This window comes from Mesoplodon bidens, assembly GCF_964165515.1.
Source record: "Mesoplodon bidens genome assembly, chromosome: 12".
In the NCBI taxonomy this organism is placed as follows: Eukaryota; Metazoa; Chordata; class Mammalia; order Artiodactyla; family Ziphiidae; genus Mesoplodon; species Mesoplodon bidens.
In genome coordinates, this window is record NC_138168.1 from 43,326,307 (window position 1) to 43,345,605 (window position 19,299).

The 19,299-nt window shown below is 35.4% G+C and overlaps 1 protein-coding gene across 4 annotated transcripts in view; it reads left to right on the plus strand.

Annotated features, from left to right (window-relative positions):
• Positions 1 to 19,299, plus strand: part of AFG1L (AFG1 like ATPase) — a 222,933-nt gene that overhangs the window by 106,773 nt on the left and 96,861 nt on the right. For all 4 annotated transcript variants that reach the window (XM_081251122.1, XM_081251121.1, XM_081251120.1 and 1 more), the window contains one exon: positions 7,639 to 7,697. In XM_081251122.1, coding sequence (XP_081107248.1) covers positions 7,639 to 7,697 — 59 coding nt within the window. The remainder of the gene's footprint in view (positions 1 to 7,638; positions 7,698 to 19,299) is intronic.

Here is a 19,299-nt window from a genome sequence, read left to right on the forward strand (position 1 = left end):
GAGTCTTCAATGAGTTGTAATCTTTTTGCAATAGTAATGTAACCGAACCCAGGTTTGGCTGCTTGCCATTCATAAGCCATTAATTTGAGAGGCAAGTGTCAGTAGAAAAGAAAGGTGCTTTATTCAGAAAAGCTGGCAATCTGTGAAGAAGGTGGACTTGTGTCCAGAGACCAACTCCAAAGACTCTCCTCAACCATGACAGTTTTTAAAGGGAAAAATGGAGGCGAAGAATCTCAGTGAATCATCAAGGCAGGAGGTTTGGTTCTGCATCATTCTCCATTGAGTGCAGACTGGCTGACTCTTTCTTCAGATGTTCTCTTGCCTGTGTGATCTGCCTGCAGGATTGCTAAGGAGGCTGTTGGGTGTAGAGAGCTAGTAATTTTTTAACTGCTTAATTCTTCATTCTTACTTTTTATCTAGGAAAATAATCAAGTTAGACAAGGTACGGTGTATATTCAAGAGAGCATAAGTCGGGAGTTAGTTTCAATTGCTTAATGATCTCATTCCTATAATTAGGTTCTTTTAAGGTTAGAGGGGAACAGAAATGGACAAAGAGGAAAGGGACAAAAGAGCTGCTTTCAATAACATCAGAAATCACTGGCTGTAGATCACCAAAACAAATATAATAATAATGGAAAAGTTTGAAATATTGCGAGAATTACCAAAATATGACACAGAGACATGAAGTGAGCAAATGATGTTGGAAAAATTGTGCTGATAGACTTGCATGACACATGGTTACCACAAACCTTCAATTTGGAAAAATGCAGTATCAGCAAAGATCAATAAAGCAAAGCACAGTAAAATGAGGTATGCCTGTATATATTGTAACCCCTAGAACAACAGAAATAAATAAAAGCCAGTTGACAAAAAGGAATTTTAAAATATATTCAAATAATTGAAAAAAGGCAAGAAAAGGTGAACAGAGGAAGAAAATGTAGAGAAGACAAAAAGAAAACAAATAATAAAATCATAGACCTAGGGACTTCCCCGGTGGTCCAGTGGGTAAGGCTCCATGCTCCCAGTGCAGGGGTCCTGGGTTCGATCCCTGTTTGGGGAACTAGATCCTGCATGCATGCCACAACTAAGAGTCCGCATGCTGCAACTAAAGATCCCGCACATGGCAACGAAGATCCTGCATGCCACAGCTAAGTCCTGGTGCAGCCCAAATAAATAAATAAATAAATATTTTTTAAAAATCATAGACCTAAATGTTAAATGAGCTAAACGTTCCAGTAAAAGGTAGAGATTATCAGGATGGATTAAAAAATATCAAGAGATATACTTTAAATATAAATATAGATTGAAAGTAAATGGATGCAAAGAGGTATATTCTACAAACAGTAGTAATACGAAGCCTGGTGTGTGTGGGCTTATTAACGTCAGATTAAATTGACTGAGGCAGGCCCTGCCGGTCCCTTTGGCCCCACCAGAGGATGCTTGTGCTGGGCTCTGCCTCTCTGTCCTCAGTTCACGGCAGCAGGGGTCCTGCGCCCCTGACTCCCGGGCCTTGGTGCTGGAGTTTGTCCACTAGGGATTACAGTGGTGGGTAAATCAAGTATTGTGTGGCGGTTTGTGGAAAACAGTTTTGAGCCTAAGATCAGTTCAACAGCAGGGCATCTTTTGTCTAGCACCAAAACGAGTGACATAAATTCCTAACCTGGGATACAGCTACGCAAGAATGATTTTCTGCTTTACCACCAATGTTCATTTATAATGATTTATGATGCCAAAAAGGAGAGGTATTTTCGACATTAAGGAATGAATTAAAAGATCTTTGACAGCAAGTCCCATCTAATTTTGTAGTTGATGTGGCAGGAAATAAGTGCGATATTATTGCAAAAGGTGAGTCATGGAGAGAGATGCTAAGGATTGCACTGACTCAGCCATACAATTTTGTAGAGATCAGTGCAAAAACCACAGTGAACTTAAAGGACTCTAAAGAAGTTACTCAAAGGATTCCATTCACTCACACCCCCCACCCCCATTTGGTAGTAAGGGCTTCTGACTCCAAAGACAACCTTTAGAGTCAAAGTGAAAAAAAGTTGTTGTTGGCTGAACCTCAGCCTCTCACACGTGATAATGAAATAGTTGGTTCTAAAAGTTAACAGGGGACTTCGAATTTCTGCCACTACTTTTTGCCTGGCTGGTTTTGAGTCTTCTTTGTGCACAGGGGATTCCCCAAAATACCCAAGGTCTGTTTTCTCATTGAAGACTCCAGTCGTGATATTTCTGTTCATTGAATTCTGTTATAAAAAGAAACTTTGGTGTGAAAAACTACTTCATTGGTGTTTGACTTTACTGAAAATAAATACATAAGGTAGTATTTTTGCAGTGAAGGTTTTATGTAACATTTTATTAAGTTTCTCTTTCATGGTTCTTAAAAAAAAAAGAGTCTGTGGAGCCTGTAATTTCCCTGGATCCCCATTATCACTGTTATAAAGGATTGCACCATTTAAAATGGCATAGGATATCTAAAATGGAGGCTGGCAATTATTATTTGAATCAAAAATGGATTCAATTTATAGGACTGTTCATGGGATTGATGGAGAGAATTTCATCTTCCTGCCATCTCTAAAGCAGTTTTCATTGAAAACATTAGCCAAGGATACACGTGGAAAATTAACATTGTCCAGTGTTCATATAAAGCTATGATGACCAGGTCTGGGATTACGGAAGGCCACTCTAAAAGTCTGTCCACGATAGTGGATTCAAGGAAGGCTTGTTAGAAAGTGTGGGATTTGAGCAATAGATTGTATAGTATTAGAAAAGAAGGTAGAGGTAAAGTCATGAGCTTGTGCTGACTCTTCTGCCTAGGATACGCTTCCTTCTTCTCTGCTTGGTGGCACCCCGCTTATTTTTCCAAGGTGCTCTAGTCCCATTGTTACCTGCAAAGCTGCCTTTGAACCCAGGTAAAATGAGTAGTTTGTGTTCTGTATATTATGTTTATACCTTGTATCCCTTTTTACCTTGTACCATGGTTATGATCTGGTTGTGTCTGTCGGCTGTGACAAGTCCATCTGGTCACATCATGGTTCTGAAAAAGCCTACTAGTTTTAGCTTCATTAAAGACCTTCCTCAAAAATTCTAGATATACCAATTACTGGCTGAGAATTCAGCAAATTATTTTTAAAACTTTGAGTATCAGTTTCTTTATCTGTAAAATGGAGGTCGAAATATTTACTATGCAGCATTATTGTAATTTGTGTACAGTGTCTAGCAAATTGCCTGGCTCCTAGTAGGTGTTCTCTAAATGCTAGTTCCTCCTTTTATTTATCTTTTGTCTTCAGCACTCATTTCAGTGCAGACAAATAATAGGAATTCATGAATGTATGTTGAATTGAATATAAAATTGTAATATACCATCAAATGGGAACATTTAATTAGCTGTATTATCTATACATCTAGTAAAATACTGTTTGAACTCCAGTTAGATTTTTTTTTTTTTTTTTTTTTTTTTGCGTTATGCGGGCCTCTCACTGTTGTGGCCTCTCCCCTTGCGGAGCGCAGGCTCCGGACGCACAGGCTCAGCGGCCATGGCTCACGGGCCCAGCCGCTCTGCGGCATGTGGGATCTTCCCAGACCGGGGCACGAACCCGTGTCCCTTGCATCGGCAGGCGGACTCTCAACCACTGCGCCACCAGGGAAGCCCACCAGTTAGATTTTTAAAAAGAAGCTAAGTAGCTCTTCCTGCTTACGTGGCCTAAAGGCGGCATTTTCTTTTAATCTATACTAAAATAAGAATCTCCTGGAAAGGTAAATCAGTTTGGTTCCATAGAGCCATATAATTATTTTGTGTTAATTTATAGGAAAACTCCTTTTAATTACCTATCTTAAAAGTTTTTCACTCTAAATCTGTATGTACTTATATAACTAAGTGGACATCCTGGTCGTTTTGACACTGGGTTTTTAAGGAAAAGATCTGCATATCCATGTGCATCTCCAAAGTATTTATGTAGATCCTTATAATTACTTTATAAATCCTCTTTGCATGTACTTCATCTGTAAGTCTTGTTATAGTTATTCATTGTGGAGAATGTAGAGGTCCTTATACCATTCTCAAAAAATGAATGTCCTGGGACTTCCCTGGTGGCGCAGTGGTTAAGAATCTGCCTGCCAATGCAGGGGACATGGGTCCAATCCCTGGTCCGGGAAGATTCCACATGCCACGGAGCAACTAAGCCCGTGCACCACACTACTGAGCCTGCGCTCTAGAGCCTGCGAGCCACAACTACTGAAGCCCGCACTCCACAACTACTGAAGCCTGCGCGCCTAGAGCCTGTCTGCACACAACAAGAGAAGCCACTGCAATGAGAAGCCTGTGCACTGCAACAAAGAGTAGCCCCCGCTCACCGCAACAAGAGAAAGCCCGCCACAGCAACGAAGACCCAACACAGCCAAAAATAAATGAACGAAAAATAAAATAGGGCTTCCCTGGTGGCGCAGTGGTTGAGAGTCCGCCTGCCGATGCAGGGGACATGGGTTCATGCCCCGGTCCGGGAAGATCCGACATGCCGCGGAGCAGCTAGGCCCGTGAGCCATGGCCGCTGAGCCTGCGCGTCCGGAGCCTGTGCTCCTCAATGGGAGAGGCCACAACAGTGAGAGGCCCGTGTACCGCAAAAATAATAATAATAATAATATAAATAAATAAATAAATTTATAAAAAAGAGAATGTCCCATAATTCCAGTACTCTGTCTTATATGGCCAAGTGCTCATTTAGCTCTGTTTAGAGATCATTAAAAAATAATAGGCAAGAACTTCTGTTGAATTTTAAAATAATATTTAGTAAATAATGACAAATGTTGATATAAATGTACTATAAAATCTTCATGTCTAAGAAAAATAATATTAAACAACTAATATTAAAAAATTTTGGTAGCTAAATAACATTTCAGGAGATGGATCTATTGTATTGATAATTTGCATAATATTTGAATTGCAAAAACTCTTCAATTTAATGAGTACAGTCCTTTTTCACTTAAGTGTCCTGTAAAAACCTAAAGGTTTTCAAGCCAAATGAATTCTGTTTAGAATTTTGTTCAGAAAATACTTCCCAGAGCATAAAGTTTGAATTATATATCCTTGTAAAGGCTGATTTTTTTTTAAGTTAACCCTTTAAAAATTAAATCTCAAAGACTTAAAGGCATTGTTATTCTACTTTAATTTTGCTGAGTGGAAATCTTTTAATCAAGAATATTACAAGTGGGCCTTTACATTTCTCATTGTCGTTAACCTACTGAACGGTTCATGCCTGTTAAACTACATGTCAGGGCCTGCCTTATATGTCCATAAAAAAAGATATTCCGTGAGTAAGACCAAAATGTTACCTTAACATAAACTTTCATTACTGTAATATTTTAGTTTTAATTCTGTGACATTTCATTTTTTGATATTCACTAGTGTTGTGTATTTTTCTCTAATAAATTTTCAAAGAGCTTATTGAGGCATAATTGACATACAATAAATGGCACATATTTAAAGGATACAATTTTTAAAATACTGACATACATATACATCTGTGAAATCACCACCCCAACAATATAATTAACATTTCCCTCTCACCCCAAATTTCCTCCTCCCCTTTTTCATCTCTCCCTGCCATCCCTGTCCTAATCCCTCCCTTTCCCAGGCAACTGATTTCTTTAGATTATTATAGATTAGTTGGCTTTTCCTACAGTTTTGTATATATGGAATCACACAGTATGGGACTCTTTTTTTTGAGGGGTAGGAGGGTTTTGCCTCTTTTACCCCATATAATTATTTTGAGATTCATCTATTTTTTTGTGTGTATGAATAGTTTATCTTTTTTATTGCTGAGTAGTATTTCATTATATAGATATACCACAGTTTATCCATTCACCTAATGATGGACATTTGGATTGCTTCTAGTTTTTGGCTGTTACAGATAAAGCTACAATTTTAGCTATTATGATAAAGCTACTATAAACATTGAGTGTATTTAAAAAATTATTTCATTTTTGATTTTTACCACTTACTGGCAATCATGGCTGTCAACTCTTATCGTATAGCAATGTTTTTATGCACCTTCCCCAGCAACTTTGTAATTAGGGAAGACTATGAAAATACCTAGCTTTAAACCCATTTCCTGCATTTTACCCATTTTACTCATTCGAGGTATTGATTATAGGAAAAAAAGATCTCATTTTGAAGAGATCCTGGCTAGCATTATCTTACCTTTTATAATATCTGGCTAGCATTATCTCACCTTTTATAATATCACTAAATAAAAATTTCAAATGTAACTGAATTTAAAGCCTGCATTATCTTACCTTTTATAATATCACTAAATAAAAATTTTAAGTGTAATTGAATTTAAAGCCTGTAGTCTTTATTAACCAAAGAGCTTATGCAAATACTTTCTTCACTATAATGATGTTATGATGAATATTTTTCTAAAGAGAATGAATGTTTCCTAATGACCATATTTTATATCCATAAGTAAATGTGGCAGTTGAAATCTTAGTTATCAAATTTTCTTTAAACAAGGAAATATAGAAAGGATCCCATGATGCAATACTTAAAAAGAAAAATTGAGACACAAACTAACTTGTGATTTTTATAATTTGGAAAACTTTTTACTGTTCTCATTTTTATACGTTTTTATTTTTTAAATCTCATTACTTTATAGAGTTGACTTTTAAAAGGAATATTTAATTAATTAATTAATTTATTTATTTAGTCTGTGCCACACGGCTTGTGAGATCTTAGTTCCCCGACCACGGATTGAACCTGGACCTTTGGCAGTGAGAGCATAGAGTCCTAAACTGCTGAACTGCCAGGGAGTTCCTTAAAAGGAATGTTTTATATGCAATAAAAGTTCAACCTCCTGAAAAGAATATTCCAAGTCTCCATTATTAACAAAAAGTATGCAAAGCTTAAAATTTGTTTCCCCTTTCCATTTATTTATTCTTAACAATATGTGTGTTTATGTGTGTGTATATGCGTATGAATATACATACACGATGGCACATATACATATATATAAAAAAACACCATTATAAGGCAACAAAAACTATCTGTTTATGATATATAATTACATTAACTTTACAATCTATTAAGAATGGAGTTTTAATTTTTAGGTAGTTTCTTGGAAAGTGGCCTTAATGTTATTTACTTTAATGGAAATATATCAACTTGATATAAATACATGCACAGTTCTGTCTGTTGATGTGTTTTCTTAAATGGCAAACTGTGTTACACAGTCTTCTGTACTGAGAACTTTTATTATAGATGAGAAAAAGAAAATATAATTTGTTTCCCAGTAGAATCTGTATGTTCAAATATTAAATACTTTTAAATAGATCTTTTTATGTTGAATTATTGATTTAGGATCATTCGTGATATCTTCCAAATTCTTTTCTTGCTTTTTATTATAGTTTAAAGCTAATTTGCTTGAATGCCTTTTGATATTCTTTCTGTGATTGTTAATTTTTTCTGTTATTAAGAATATAATAAATTTTGTATAGTACCGGAATAGAGATCAGTTTTGGTTATTTTTCTTCTCTTTTGCTTCTTTATCTTTTTCATCAGTAGAAAGCTTTATTTGCCAGGCTAAAATATAAGCTAACATTATGATTTAGGTGAAGTGAAAAACTAATACTAATTTTTTCTTTCAGATCTCTATAAAAATGGACTCCAAAGAGCTAACTTTGTACCATTCATAGCTGTCCTGAAGGTAAGGAAAATCAGTTACTTATGTTCACTGACTAATATCATATTGATTAATAATCAAGGGCTTTTATAGGATTGCTATGGTCTTGCATTCAAGCAGAATTTATTTTGTTATTCGATGGTAATAGTTAAAGACTCTAAAGGAGAAAAGAATCTTTTTTATATAGTATTCATCAATATGTACACAGGAAAAATTACAAAATATAGTCTAAATTATTGTCCAGCTGCAGCATTTGATAGTTTGCATTTTATAAATTTTAATTTGAGGTTTGATTGTAAACATTATAGTGGAATGTTTCAACTTATACATTGATTTCTGAAAAAATGTTTAATGTTCCTTGTTTCCTTCAGGTTAATGGCCATTAACATGTTTTCCCAGCTATTAAAGTTGCTATTTTGGAGTAGCATTATTACAAAAATATTGTAATATATTTAAATGTGATTGCCATCAAGTTATCATGAAATTATGTCAAGTTGAGGTACATAAATAGTTTAAATATTTGTGTGTATCATCACCTGCATAGAGTTTAAAATAGGCTTCATTACAATATGATGAAGAATAAAGTAGCCTTCTTTTTCACTGTTAATTTTAGTAATTTTTTACATGATTATTCAATAATTCTACATTCTACCAATATTTATTGGGAACCTACTATGTGCAAAGTGCTACATTAGGCATAATGGATAATATAATCATTAAGTAGGTTGTGTTTCTTGCTTGCAAGTCATTTATAATCTGGTTGGGCATATACTGTGTACACAGATACCTAAAAAGCAAAATGTTTTTGGTAATTACCAAAAAGAAGCATATATGCCAAAATATAATTCCTGTAATTCTCAGGCACGTTTTTCCCTGTCCATAACAACATATCTAAAGAAAGGATAGAATTGTATTTTTTTTAAAGACCTAAAACCTCAAAAATTCTTACCAAGAAGGAGGAGTAAAAACATTTTATATTCACATATTCTGAAGATGTAGTCAGACAATCTTTTTGAAATATACTTTAGTTGGAGCTATTGTTAGTGCCAAACTTTATTCCCTGTGCTATCCAAACATCTGTTTCCTTGACCAATTTTAGGTTCCCAGAAGATTTTAGTTTCTCTGAGATGGTTTCAGATGTAGGAAAAAGTACTTTTTGAAGATTTATGCTGTTAGTAATTTTTTCCCCTTTGTATTCATGTTTTACATTTGAGGAGAAGGTAGATTTGCAATGTCTTCTCCACGCCAGGAATCCAAAGTAATGTGGTGTATGTAGTACCAAAATATAAACAGGGAAGCTAAGAAAAATAGATGCTAAAAATAGTTTCTTCATGTAGCATAAAATACACAAAATATAAAGAGATGGCTCACAAATGAAACAAGCTAAAAGATTCTCAGGGAACTTTGTAGTTGTACTTTTTTTAACCCCAAACCTTATTTTTTGGTCAGTTATTTGTCATACTTTAACATATAATAGCATTACTAATAAACAACTAAATTGACCAGATTGAATTTAATTTCCTTTCCCTTTCCCACCCTTAATTTTTTGTTAAAGAGGAAGAAAAACCAAAGAGATGAATAATCTGATTTGAGATCCAACAAGAACTGAGATAATACACAATTTGAAATTAAATATGAACTGAAATTTCCAGGAAACTAAATACCAGATTGGATGAGAAAATATCTAAAATGTCTCATTTATTTAAAAGACTTTTCACATGTAACAAAACATCAGTCTGATGAAATGTACACTAGAGCTGGTTTCCCTGGAGCTTTTTTGGTGGGCATACGAAGTTTCCCTTGTAAGGCAAAGTTGCTTCGTATTCATTTTACCTATTCACACATGCTAGTGTTACTCTTTCATTTTGGCCCAGCTGAGAGACATGTATAGTAGAAATACTAAATATCAAAACTTTGTTTTAAGATAGATTTAAAACAAATAGAGGATCTTAGTTTAATAAAAAGAGATTATAAACAAGATAGAAATTTATTTTGGGGAAAAGTACAGTGTAAAATCCTTTTTCTGCCTTACATTTTCCTCTGTAAACTGAGTGATAACAAGTTTGTAATTCACCACAAGAATTTGTGATTTGTTGCTTGGAGTATTGCAAAATGACCAAAAACTTATGTAAGCTATTAGTGAACAGTATTTTCATAAGATAGTAAGAATGATGAGGAAGACTAATATGTTATTAAAAGCCGTAGGTCTTGGACTTCCCTGGTGGTCCAGTGGTTAAGAGTCCGCCTTCCAATGCAGGGGACACAGGTTCAATCCCTGGTCGGGGAACTAAGATCCCACATGCTGCGGGGCAACTAAGCCCGCATGCTTTAGAGCCCAGGCGCCACAACTAGAGAGAAACCTGCACACCACAATGAAGATCCTGCGTGCTGCAACTAAGACCTGATGCAGCCAAATAAATAAATAAATAAATATTAAAAATAATACAAGTCATAGGTCCATCAACAGATGAATAAACAAAATATAATATATTCATATAATGAAATATTGTTCTGACATAAAAAGGAGTGAAATTCTGATGTGATACTTTATGGATAAACCTTGAAAACATGTTAGGTGAGATAAGCCAGGCACAAAAGGACAAATATTATATGATTCCACTTATATGAGGTACCTAGGAAAGGCAAATTGATAGAGACAGAAAGTAAAATAGAGGTTACCAGGGGCTGGGAGGAAAGAGGAATAGGGAGTTATTGTTTCATGGGTGCAGAGTCTCTGTTTAGGATGATGAAAAGTTCTGGAAACGGATAATGGTGATGGTTGCATAACATTGTGAATGTACTTAATGCCATTGAATTATACACTTAAAAATGGTTAAAATGATAAATTTTATGTTATGTGTATTTTACCACAATTTATAAAAAAAGAAAAGAAGCCATAGGACTAGAACGGATATAGGAAACGATCAGGTACATTTCCTCTAGAAACCGCTTGTAGAAAGCAAAGGAAAACAAAACAGAAAACTCTTACATGTACTTTTTACTGCCTTTTAAGTAGGGAGTTTCCTGTTTTTTTCTTGTACTTTCTTTGAGTTTATTTTGCTGTTCTTTTTAAAAATTTACTGAGATTAATTTTTATCTCATTTTAACCTTCTTTCTTAAATGCATTTAAGGCTATTTATTTCCCTCTGAATAGCTGCATCCATGAAGTTTTGATATTTAGTATTTCTACTCTCAAGTTCAAAGTGTTTTCTAATTTCCATTGTGATTTCTTCTTTAACCCATGAATTATCTAGAAGTCTATTTCTTAATTTCCAAACATATGAGAATTTTCTAGTTATCCTTTTGTTACTGTTTTCTTAATAAATGCTTAATTGCATTGTGGTCAGAGAATGTGCCCTTTGTGACTTCAGTTCTTTCAAATTTGTTGAAACTTGCTTTATGGCCCAATATGTGCATAATTTTTGTAAATAGTCTCAGCATTCTTGAAAATAATGAGAACTCTCCAGTTATTGTGTGATACATATAATACCCATTAAGTTATCAATAGGTTTGTTAATTATGCTGTTCAAATCATTATTCTTATATATTTTTCACATCAGTTATTGAGAGGCTTATGGAAAACATCTCCCACTATAACTGTGAATTTATCCATTTCTCTTATAATTCTGTCATTGACCTTACATATTTGGAGGCTCTGTTGTAAGTTGCATACAGATTTAAAATGATTCAATATTGCTTCTGAATGGAACTTTTAAAAGTTATTTTTTATCATGAAGGAGTAATTCTCCTTGTTTCAAGCATAGTCATTATTTCCTGATAAGCATTTTTATCATGTCTGCTTTCAAATCTTTTTTTAAAATATATTTATTTATTTATTTATTTATTTATTTATTTAGGCTGCGTTGGGTCTTTGTTGCTGTGCACGGGCTTCCTCTAGTTGCGGTGAGCAAAGGCTACTCTTCTGTTGCGGTGTGCGGGCTTCTCATTGCAGTGGCTTCTCTTGTTGTGGAGCATGGGCTCTAGGCACACGGGTTCAGTAGCTGTGGCACGTGGGCTCAGTAGTTGTGGCTCGCGGGCCCTAGAGCTCAGGCTCAGTAGTTGTGGCACACAGGCTTAGTTGCTCCGTGGCACGTGGGATCTTCCCGGACCAGGGCTTGAACCCATGTCCCCTGCATTGGCAGGCGGATTCTTAACCACTGTGCCACCAGGGAAACCCTGCTTTCCAATGTTTATCAGATAATTCTAACATCTCTGTCATCTTGATGTTGGCATTTGATTGTCTTTTTATATTCTGTTTGAGTTCTTTGTGGTTTTTGGTATGAGTGATTTTCAACTGAAACTTGGACAATTTAATAATTTGTCATGAGACTTTGAATCTTATATTTGTTAATTGATATTTTATTGTGGTAAAATATGCATAACATAAGATTTACCACTTTAACCATTTTAAATGTACAGTTCAGTGGCATTAAGTACATTCACATTGTTGAGCAACCATCACCACCATGCATCTCTGGAACTTTTTCGTCTTCCCAAACTGAAACCCTGTACTCTTTAAATAATCACTCCCTACTCTTCCCCTCCCCCAGATCCTGGTAACCACCTTTCTACTTTCTGTCCCTGTGAATTTGTCATTTCTAGGTACCTTATATAAGTAGAATCATATAATATTTGTCCTTTTTTGTCTGGCCTATTTCATTTAGCATAATGATTTCAAGATTCATCCACGCTGTAGCAAGAGTTAGAACTCCATTCCCTTTTAAGGCTAATATTCCATTATATGTTTATACCAATTTTGTTTATCCGTTCATCTGTTGGCCACATGCCCTAGAGCACGTGGACTTCAGTAGTTGTGGTGCGTGGGCTCTAGGGTGCACGAGCTTCAGTAGTTGTGGCATGCAGGTTCAGTAGTTGTGGCTCACAGGCTCTAGAGCACAGGCTCACTAGTTGTGGTACATGTGCTTAGTTGCTCCGCAGCATGTGGGATCTTCCCGGACCAGGGCTTGAACCCATGTCCCTTGCATTGGCAGGCGGATTCTTAACCACTGCGCCGTCAGGTAAGTCCCCTTCATTGTGTTTTGATTTGCATTTCTTAAATGATTAGTGATATCGAGCATCTTTTCCTGTGCTTCTTGGCCATTTGTATATCTTCTTTGTGGATCTTATTTAAACTTTCTGTTTCAACTGGCTATTTGGACACTCTTCTGGAAGGAGGAGAGGCACTGCCTTGTTACTGCCAGACACAGGTAGACGTCTGGGTTCCCTATTCAGCCTATTGACACCGGAGGCAAGGGTACTCCATGTTACTGCTGGTGGAGGGGTTTAATTTCCACTGACATTGTGGGGATGGGGAGGATGCTCATTATTGACTGGCAGGGATGAAAGTTCCAGCTCCCTACGTGGCCTTCCATCTCTTTTTTTTTTTTTTTTTTTGCCTCATCGCGTGGCATATGTGGGACCTAAGTTCCCCAACAAGGGATTGAACCCGCATCCCCTGCACTGGAAGTGCATCTGAACCACTGGACCTCCAGGGAAGTCCCTGGCCTTCCTTCTTTGACATTAGCCTGGCAGAAGTGTTCGTGGGCCTCATTACATCCTTGTGAGATTTTAATTCAAGGCTCCCTTCAGCCTTTGCTAGAATGGGTGGAGGTGGCACCACAGTTTTCTGTGGTGTTTGCTGCAGTAGAACTGTTATCGTCTAAAAGTTTTCTTTCTTGTTACACTGCCATTTTCCTAGTCCTTTGGCTAAAGAGAGTAGGCTTTTGTTGGAGCCTCATTTGTCTGTGTCAGTTGGCACTTCTGGGTCGCCGGCTTCTTCACTTCTAAGTCTGAGATATATGAGTCAAAAGAAGACTAGAGAACTCACCATTCTATTGTTATTCAGGTCTTGAGGTCCTTCACTGTTTTTCTTTCTTTCTACTATTCAGTGTTTTCTTATGTTTGTTTTATATATAATTTCCAGGATTTTAAATTGTACATAACAGGAGGAACAGGGAAATGTACAGCTACTCTGTCTTCCCAAAAGCAGAAGTCAGTTTATTAAAAGTTCTTGTCTGCTAATTCTATCATCTCTTGTCATTTCTGATTTTGTTTCTATGGTCTGATTTTTTTTTTCCTGGTTGTGGGTCCTATTTTCCTGCTTCTTTGCAAGTTTAGTAATTTGTGATGGGATGATGGACATTGTGATTATTGCACTGAGTCTCTGTTATTTCCTTTAAGACTGTTGACTTTTATTGGCAAGTGGTTTTTTCTTGCAGGTCATCCTGATCCTTCTGAGGCTTGTTTTTAAAATTTGTTATCGTGTCTAGTGTAACCTTTACTCTAGGACTATATTTTAACCCTTCATCTGGATGTGACCCTTATAGGTTCTCTACTGAATCCCCCCTCTTAGTGTTCACTGAAGTCTCTCTACTCTGGCTGTTCAGAATGCTTACATCTCCCAGCTTTGTGTGGATTGTTCTCCGCCCAGTCTTGTCAAGTTTCATCATATACATGTGCAATTTTACATTCAACTAAATATTACAGACCTTTTCTATGTAGATTATCTGCAGCTCTTTCTCTGTATAACTTCCTCCTTACTGAACTGTACCATACAAATTGCAACTGCCTCAGCTTTCCAAAACCCTGATATTGTCTCCTCAGCTCATTTAGACTGCTGTGCTGAAGTCTAGAAATTGCCTCTAGGTGGAAAGTCAGGGGAAATATAATACTTGCTTGCCTAATTTACTTCCCACATCTCAGGGATTGCTGTCCTTTGCTACCCATTGTGTTATGTCTGACATCAGATGTTTCACATGTTTTATCCAGTGTTTTAGTGATTTATGGCAGGAGGGCAAAAATGAGTTTCAGCTACTCTGCCTTGGTCAAAAGCATTAGTCTCTTTCTTAGTTTTTAGTTGTAAAGAAGAATAATGCAGGATTTTTTTTTTTTTTTTGTAATTTGGGAGCTCAGGGCCATATTTTTCCATAGATACAAAAATATAAATAGGTTAACTATAAAAAAGAAAAGCAGTGATGGGCATGTCTTTCTCTCCCATGTTTAGAGGATTTGTTAAGTAAAAGATGGTGTAGTCACATGAGGGGATATGCTAGTTATTTAGAATGACATTTTCAAAACACGTGATAATGTAGAATAATGTTCATGGATAATATGAGTGAAAAAAATACGATGTAGGAGTATATTACCCTCTCAACTATGGAAGTAATATACATACATGGAAAATAGTGGAAATAAATATCCCAAAATGTAAAGAGAACTTATTTCTGAATAATAAGATTATAGATGATTTAAATTATCTCTTTTAGACCTTTCAAAGATTTCTGGAATGATACTGTATTATTTTTATAATAAAAAACATTTTTAAGTAGGTAAATTTTTCCCCACCCTTCCTAGAAAATCAGCAGACCTGGATAAGACTACCCATATTCAAAACTGAGAAATCAGCAAAAAGCAAAATGGACTGAACATGGGTCCCATGTATAGAGACTGTTAAAAAGATGAAATGGCAGGCATAAGAAGGAAGCATCAGGAGCAGATGGGAGAGGTAGGCATGAACCCACAAGTAAAAGCACTTGAAGAATATGCTTTAGAAGAAGAATTATCTCAGGAAATGGGAGATTTTTTTTCAGATAACACTTTGTTATATTTTAAAAGAAATTAGGGACTTTCCTGGTGGTCCAGTGGTAAAGAATCCACCTTACAGTACAGGGGACGCAGGTTCCATCCCTGGTCGGGGAACTAAGATCCCACATGCCATAGGGCAACTAAGCCCACTCACCACAACTACTGAGCTCATGTGCCTCAACTAGAGAGCCTGCATGCCGCAAACTACAGAGCCCACACACTCTGGAACCTGCGCACCACAAGTAGAGTCTACGCGCCTTGGAGCCTGCACGCCACAACTAGAGAAGAGAAAACCTGCACGCCACAACTAGAGAGAAGCCCGCGCACCACAACGAAGAGCCTGCATGCTGCAACGAAAGATCCAATGCAACCAAAAAATAAATAAATAAATAATAAATCTTTTTTTTTTTTTAAAGGAGAGTGAAAATACAATAGGACTAGTTAAAAGAAAAAGAAATTAAAGTTATGGTACTGATGAAATAAGAGATCAGAGATGAAAAAATGTAAAATCAGATGAAAAATGAGCTGGCAGAGCTAAAATAAAACCCATTTTAGCTGAAGGTGGACCCATTAAAAAAGTGAAAAGTGTTTTAGCAAAAGTAAGTTAAAGAATCAACACTGCTGAAAATAAAATCAGCTATACAGAGATCAGAGTTAAGAAAAGAATCACACTAAATGAAGTCAGAATAGTCAGAGATAAAAACTATTACAGAGAAGGTGCTAGTATGGAAAATAGACAACAGAGATCAAATATTCACATAATTAGTATTTCTAAAAAAGAACATAAAGTTAAAAGAATAATGTATTTTTCTGGTGCAAAACTGCACTTCAAGGATAAAGAGAGAATCCTACAATTACATAGAAGAAGAACCAATGGGAAAAAAATCAAGCTGAACTGAGACTTTTCCACCACAAGTTGATACTGCAATAGAATAGAATAGTTTTTACTGTATTAAAAAAGAAAAGATGTGTCCTCTTGTCAGCTAGGCTGTTATGAAAATCCATGTCCACAGATGTATATTTTTGGATATATGGTAACTCAAGAATTACAGCCCTCATGAAGCTTCCTGAAGAACTTTAAGATTTTGTACTACCAGTCAAAGCTAATAACTTATTAATGGAGATAGTATGGTAAGAAAACGTTGGTGGTAGGACATTGAATTTGATTAAATAGTGTCTTACTTTGGTCTGTAAATCAGACAATAAAATTTTTTTCATATCATGTGTGAACTTCTGTAGTTGAGTTAACTACAGAATGCAAACAGTATAAAAAAGGGGCCTCAACCCACACTAGCAGTTTGAGTAGAGAAGATGGCACATGTAAGGAGTATTTCCTAAGAGCAGATTAGGTTTAAATTAAGACCTAAATGACAAATTAAAGTTATCAGGCAAAGTGAGAAAGGGCATTCATCATGGAAGAAAAAGCACATGGGAAAGACAGAAGCATGAGAATTACAGATTAAAAATGTTGTGATTAGTACTTAGCTCATTGAGTTTTCATAAAATAACTATTACTATTCTTCTGTTTCCTTGAGGCTTGGGAATTTATTTAAAACTCAGATTTCCCCCTGCCCAACATAAAAGCAGAATATGTTTTGTATTGTATGTAAGTGGAAAAAAAAACATTCTGGTAGTTAACATTCCCTTATTTATATAAAAAAGATGGTTAGTATTATGATTATTGTGCCTGCTTCAAACTTGAAACTTCATTATGACTTGATGTCCTGATTTTGCTGATTTACTCTTGAAGAATCTTTGTTGTGATTTTAGTAAAACTTAGGTAATTCTTCTGAAGTATGCAAACAGATATAGTTTTGGAAGCATTTGTTGGTATCTACGTAGCACCAATTTATAAAATTAAATACATCTGTCTCAGTCTCTGCACTGAAGTATTTTAAAGCAGACTGATAATCTATACCAGGGGTTAATAAACTACAGCCAGTGGCCAAATCTGGCCTGCCACCTGTTTTTGTAAATAAAGTTTTATTGAAAAACTTAATGCTCATTTGTTTATGTATTTTCTATGTCTGTTTTCACACTACTATAGTTGCAGAGTTGCATAGTTATGGCAGAGAACTATGGTCTTTAAAGCCTGAAGTATTTACTGTCTGGCTCTTTAAAGAAAAGGTTTTCTTACCCCTGATCTATGCAACATACAAAGGACAGAGTGACAAACAACTGTTAAAAATAAAATGTAAATAACACTTGTTTTCCATAAACTATGAGTTGTTTTATTTGATGGAAATTATGTGTCAGCATAGATTCATTAGTAGGTCTTGGAGAAGGCAGCATTTCAAGAGCTTGCTGGATAAATGGTTGATTGAAAGGAGGATGCTTGGTGAACTAAAGGCAAGAGGGTGGTCTAGTATCAGTTTCAAATAATTTGGTAACTTGAGAAATATCAGCTTTGCTAGGATCAGCTTTCTTAGAATGTCTTCAATTGTATACATTTTAAAAGAATAATATCTTAAATGTACATGCATTGAATAATACTTGAACATAATCTCACTGCATTGTAAACATTATTTAAAACTATTGTGGTTAAAAGAAAAAGGGAACCAACTGATATTTTGATCAGAATAGTTTCCTAGGTTAATTTCAACTGGACTGCTATTATTAGCCTTCTTGATAAATGAATTGCCTGGCAAGCATTGCTCTTCCCATGTGGTCAAATCTTGCACTCCATATTTTGGAGGGTGTTTTATATTTAGGTAAAAAAATCTCTCTGTTTACTCCATCACTTACACCTACATCAACCATTTTGTTTGATTAATTCTGTAATGAGCCCTGAAAGAGATAAATGCTATACATAATTTTTAGAGTTAAAAAAAATTCTCCATGTGAATTTCATTAACTTTCTTTTTATGATTTTCTTATTTGGTTTAACAGTATGGACAAATCTAAAATAATCCCCTTGTGGGAAATGTTCCAGTGCAATATCGTATGTAGTATTTTTGCCACAAAACGCTAGAATCTGTTATCAATAATACAGCACTTTAACTCTCGTTGACACTAACATTTTAGCAAGCTAATCCTTAAATTTTTTATTTCTGTTTAAAATTAAGTGAGTTAGGTGATTAATAGATTACTGAAATGATAACTGTAAGCTGGTCAGAAATAACCAGCAAGGAATTCTATAGTATAATTTTCTCTTTGATGAGTGTCAGATGACGAAATTGGAGAAAAATAAGATACTAGCATTAACATTTATAAATACGAATTTTCCTTTTCCTGATAAAAGAGTTGCCCACTTGGAAAGCATCATAATCTGATTTGGTTTAACATTTGTTGAGTGTAAATATGCAACACGTAAAAATACTTTGTAATCTAAGGTAGTAATAGTTTTGTTATTATTACTATTTTTATAATATTAGTTTAATGTCAAGCAATGACTTCATTTCTTCTACTTGGTTGTTAATGTTTCTTAGCTGTTATGTATCCTTTATCTAAAGCTTGAAAAAAAATAAATTAAGCTATGTATTAGCCTTTATGTTTTTGTTTCCTGCGGACTTTTTTCTGAGGGATCTTATATCTATAGTGAACTTTTTTTTTTCTATACTGAACTCTTTGAGACTATTACGATGGTGTGCTCTCTAGTTATAAACTTTAGCAAAATTGTGTATAACCCTTATATAAAATTCTTCAGCGTTCACCCTTTGTCCAGCCACCTGTATAAGGATTTATAGACTTGCTAAGTGTATTTTTGCTGTTTTTTCTGGCCACAATTTTCATTTCATTTGGTGAAATTGATTTGTCAGTTTGTTCATTATAACTTTCAATACTAGAGCTTTCACAGGGCTAAATAATCAGAATCAGCCTTTGAGGTCAGTGTCAGCCCCACTGACCTCCACTGTGTTGTCACCTGAGTCAGCCTAGCAGGGATTAATCCTTTGTTAGTGTGATAATGTCTTTACTTATGAGTTGGCTTTTTAATACTTAAGATTGAAAGAAACAAAAGACACAACAAAAGTAGTAAATTGAAATCCTGAATTGAAAAGAGTTTTGGCTTTCCCCCGCAAACCACTAAAGTGTTCATTTGAAT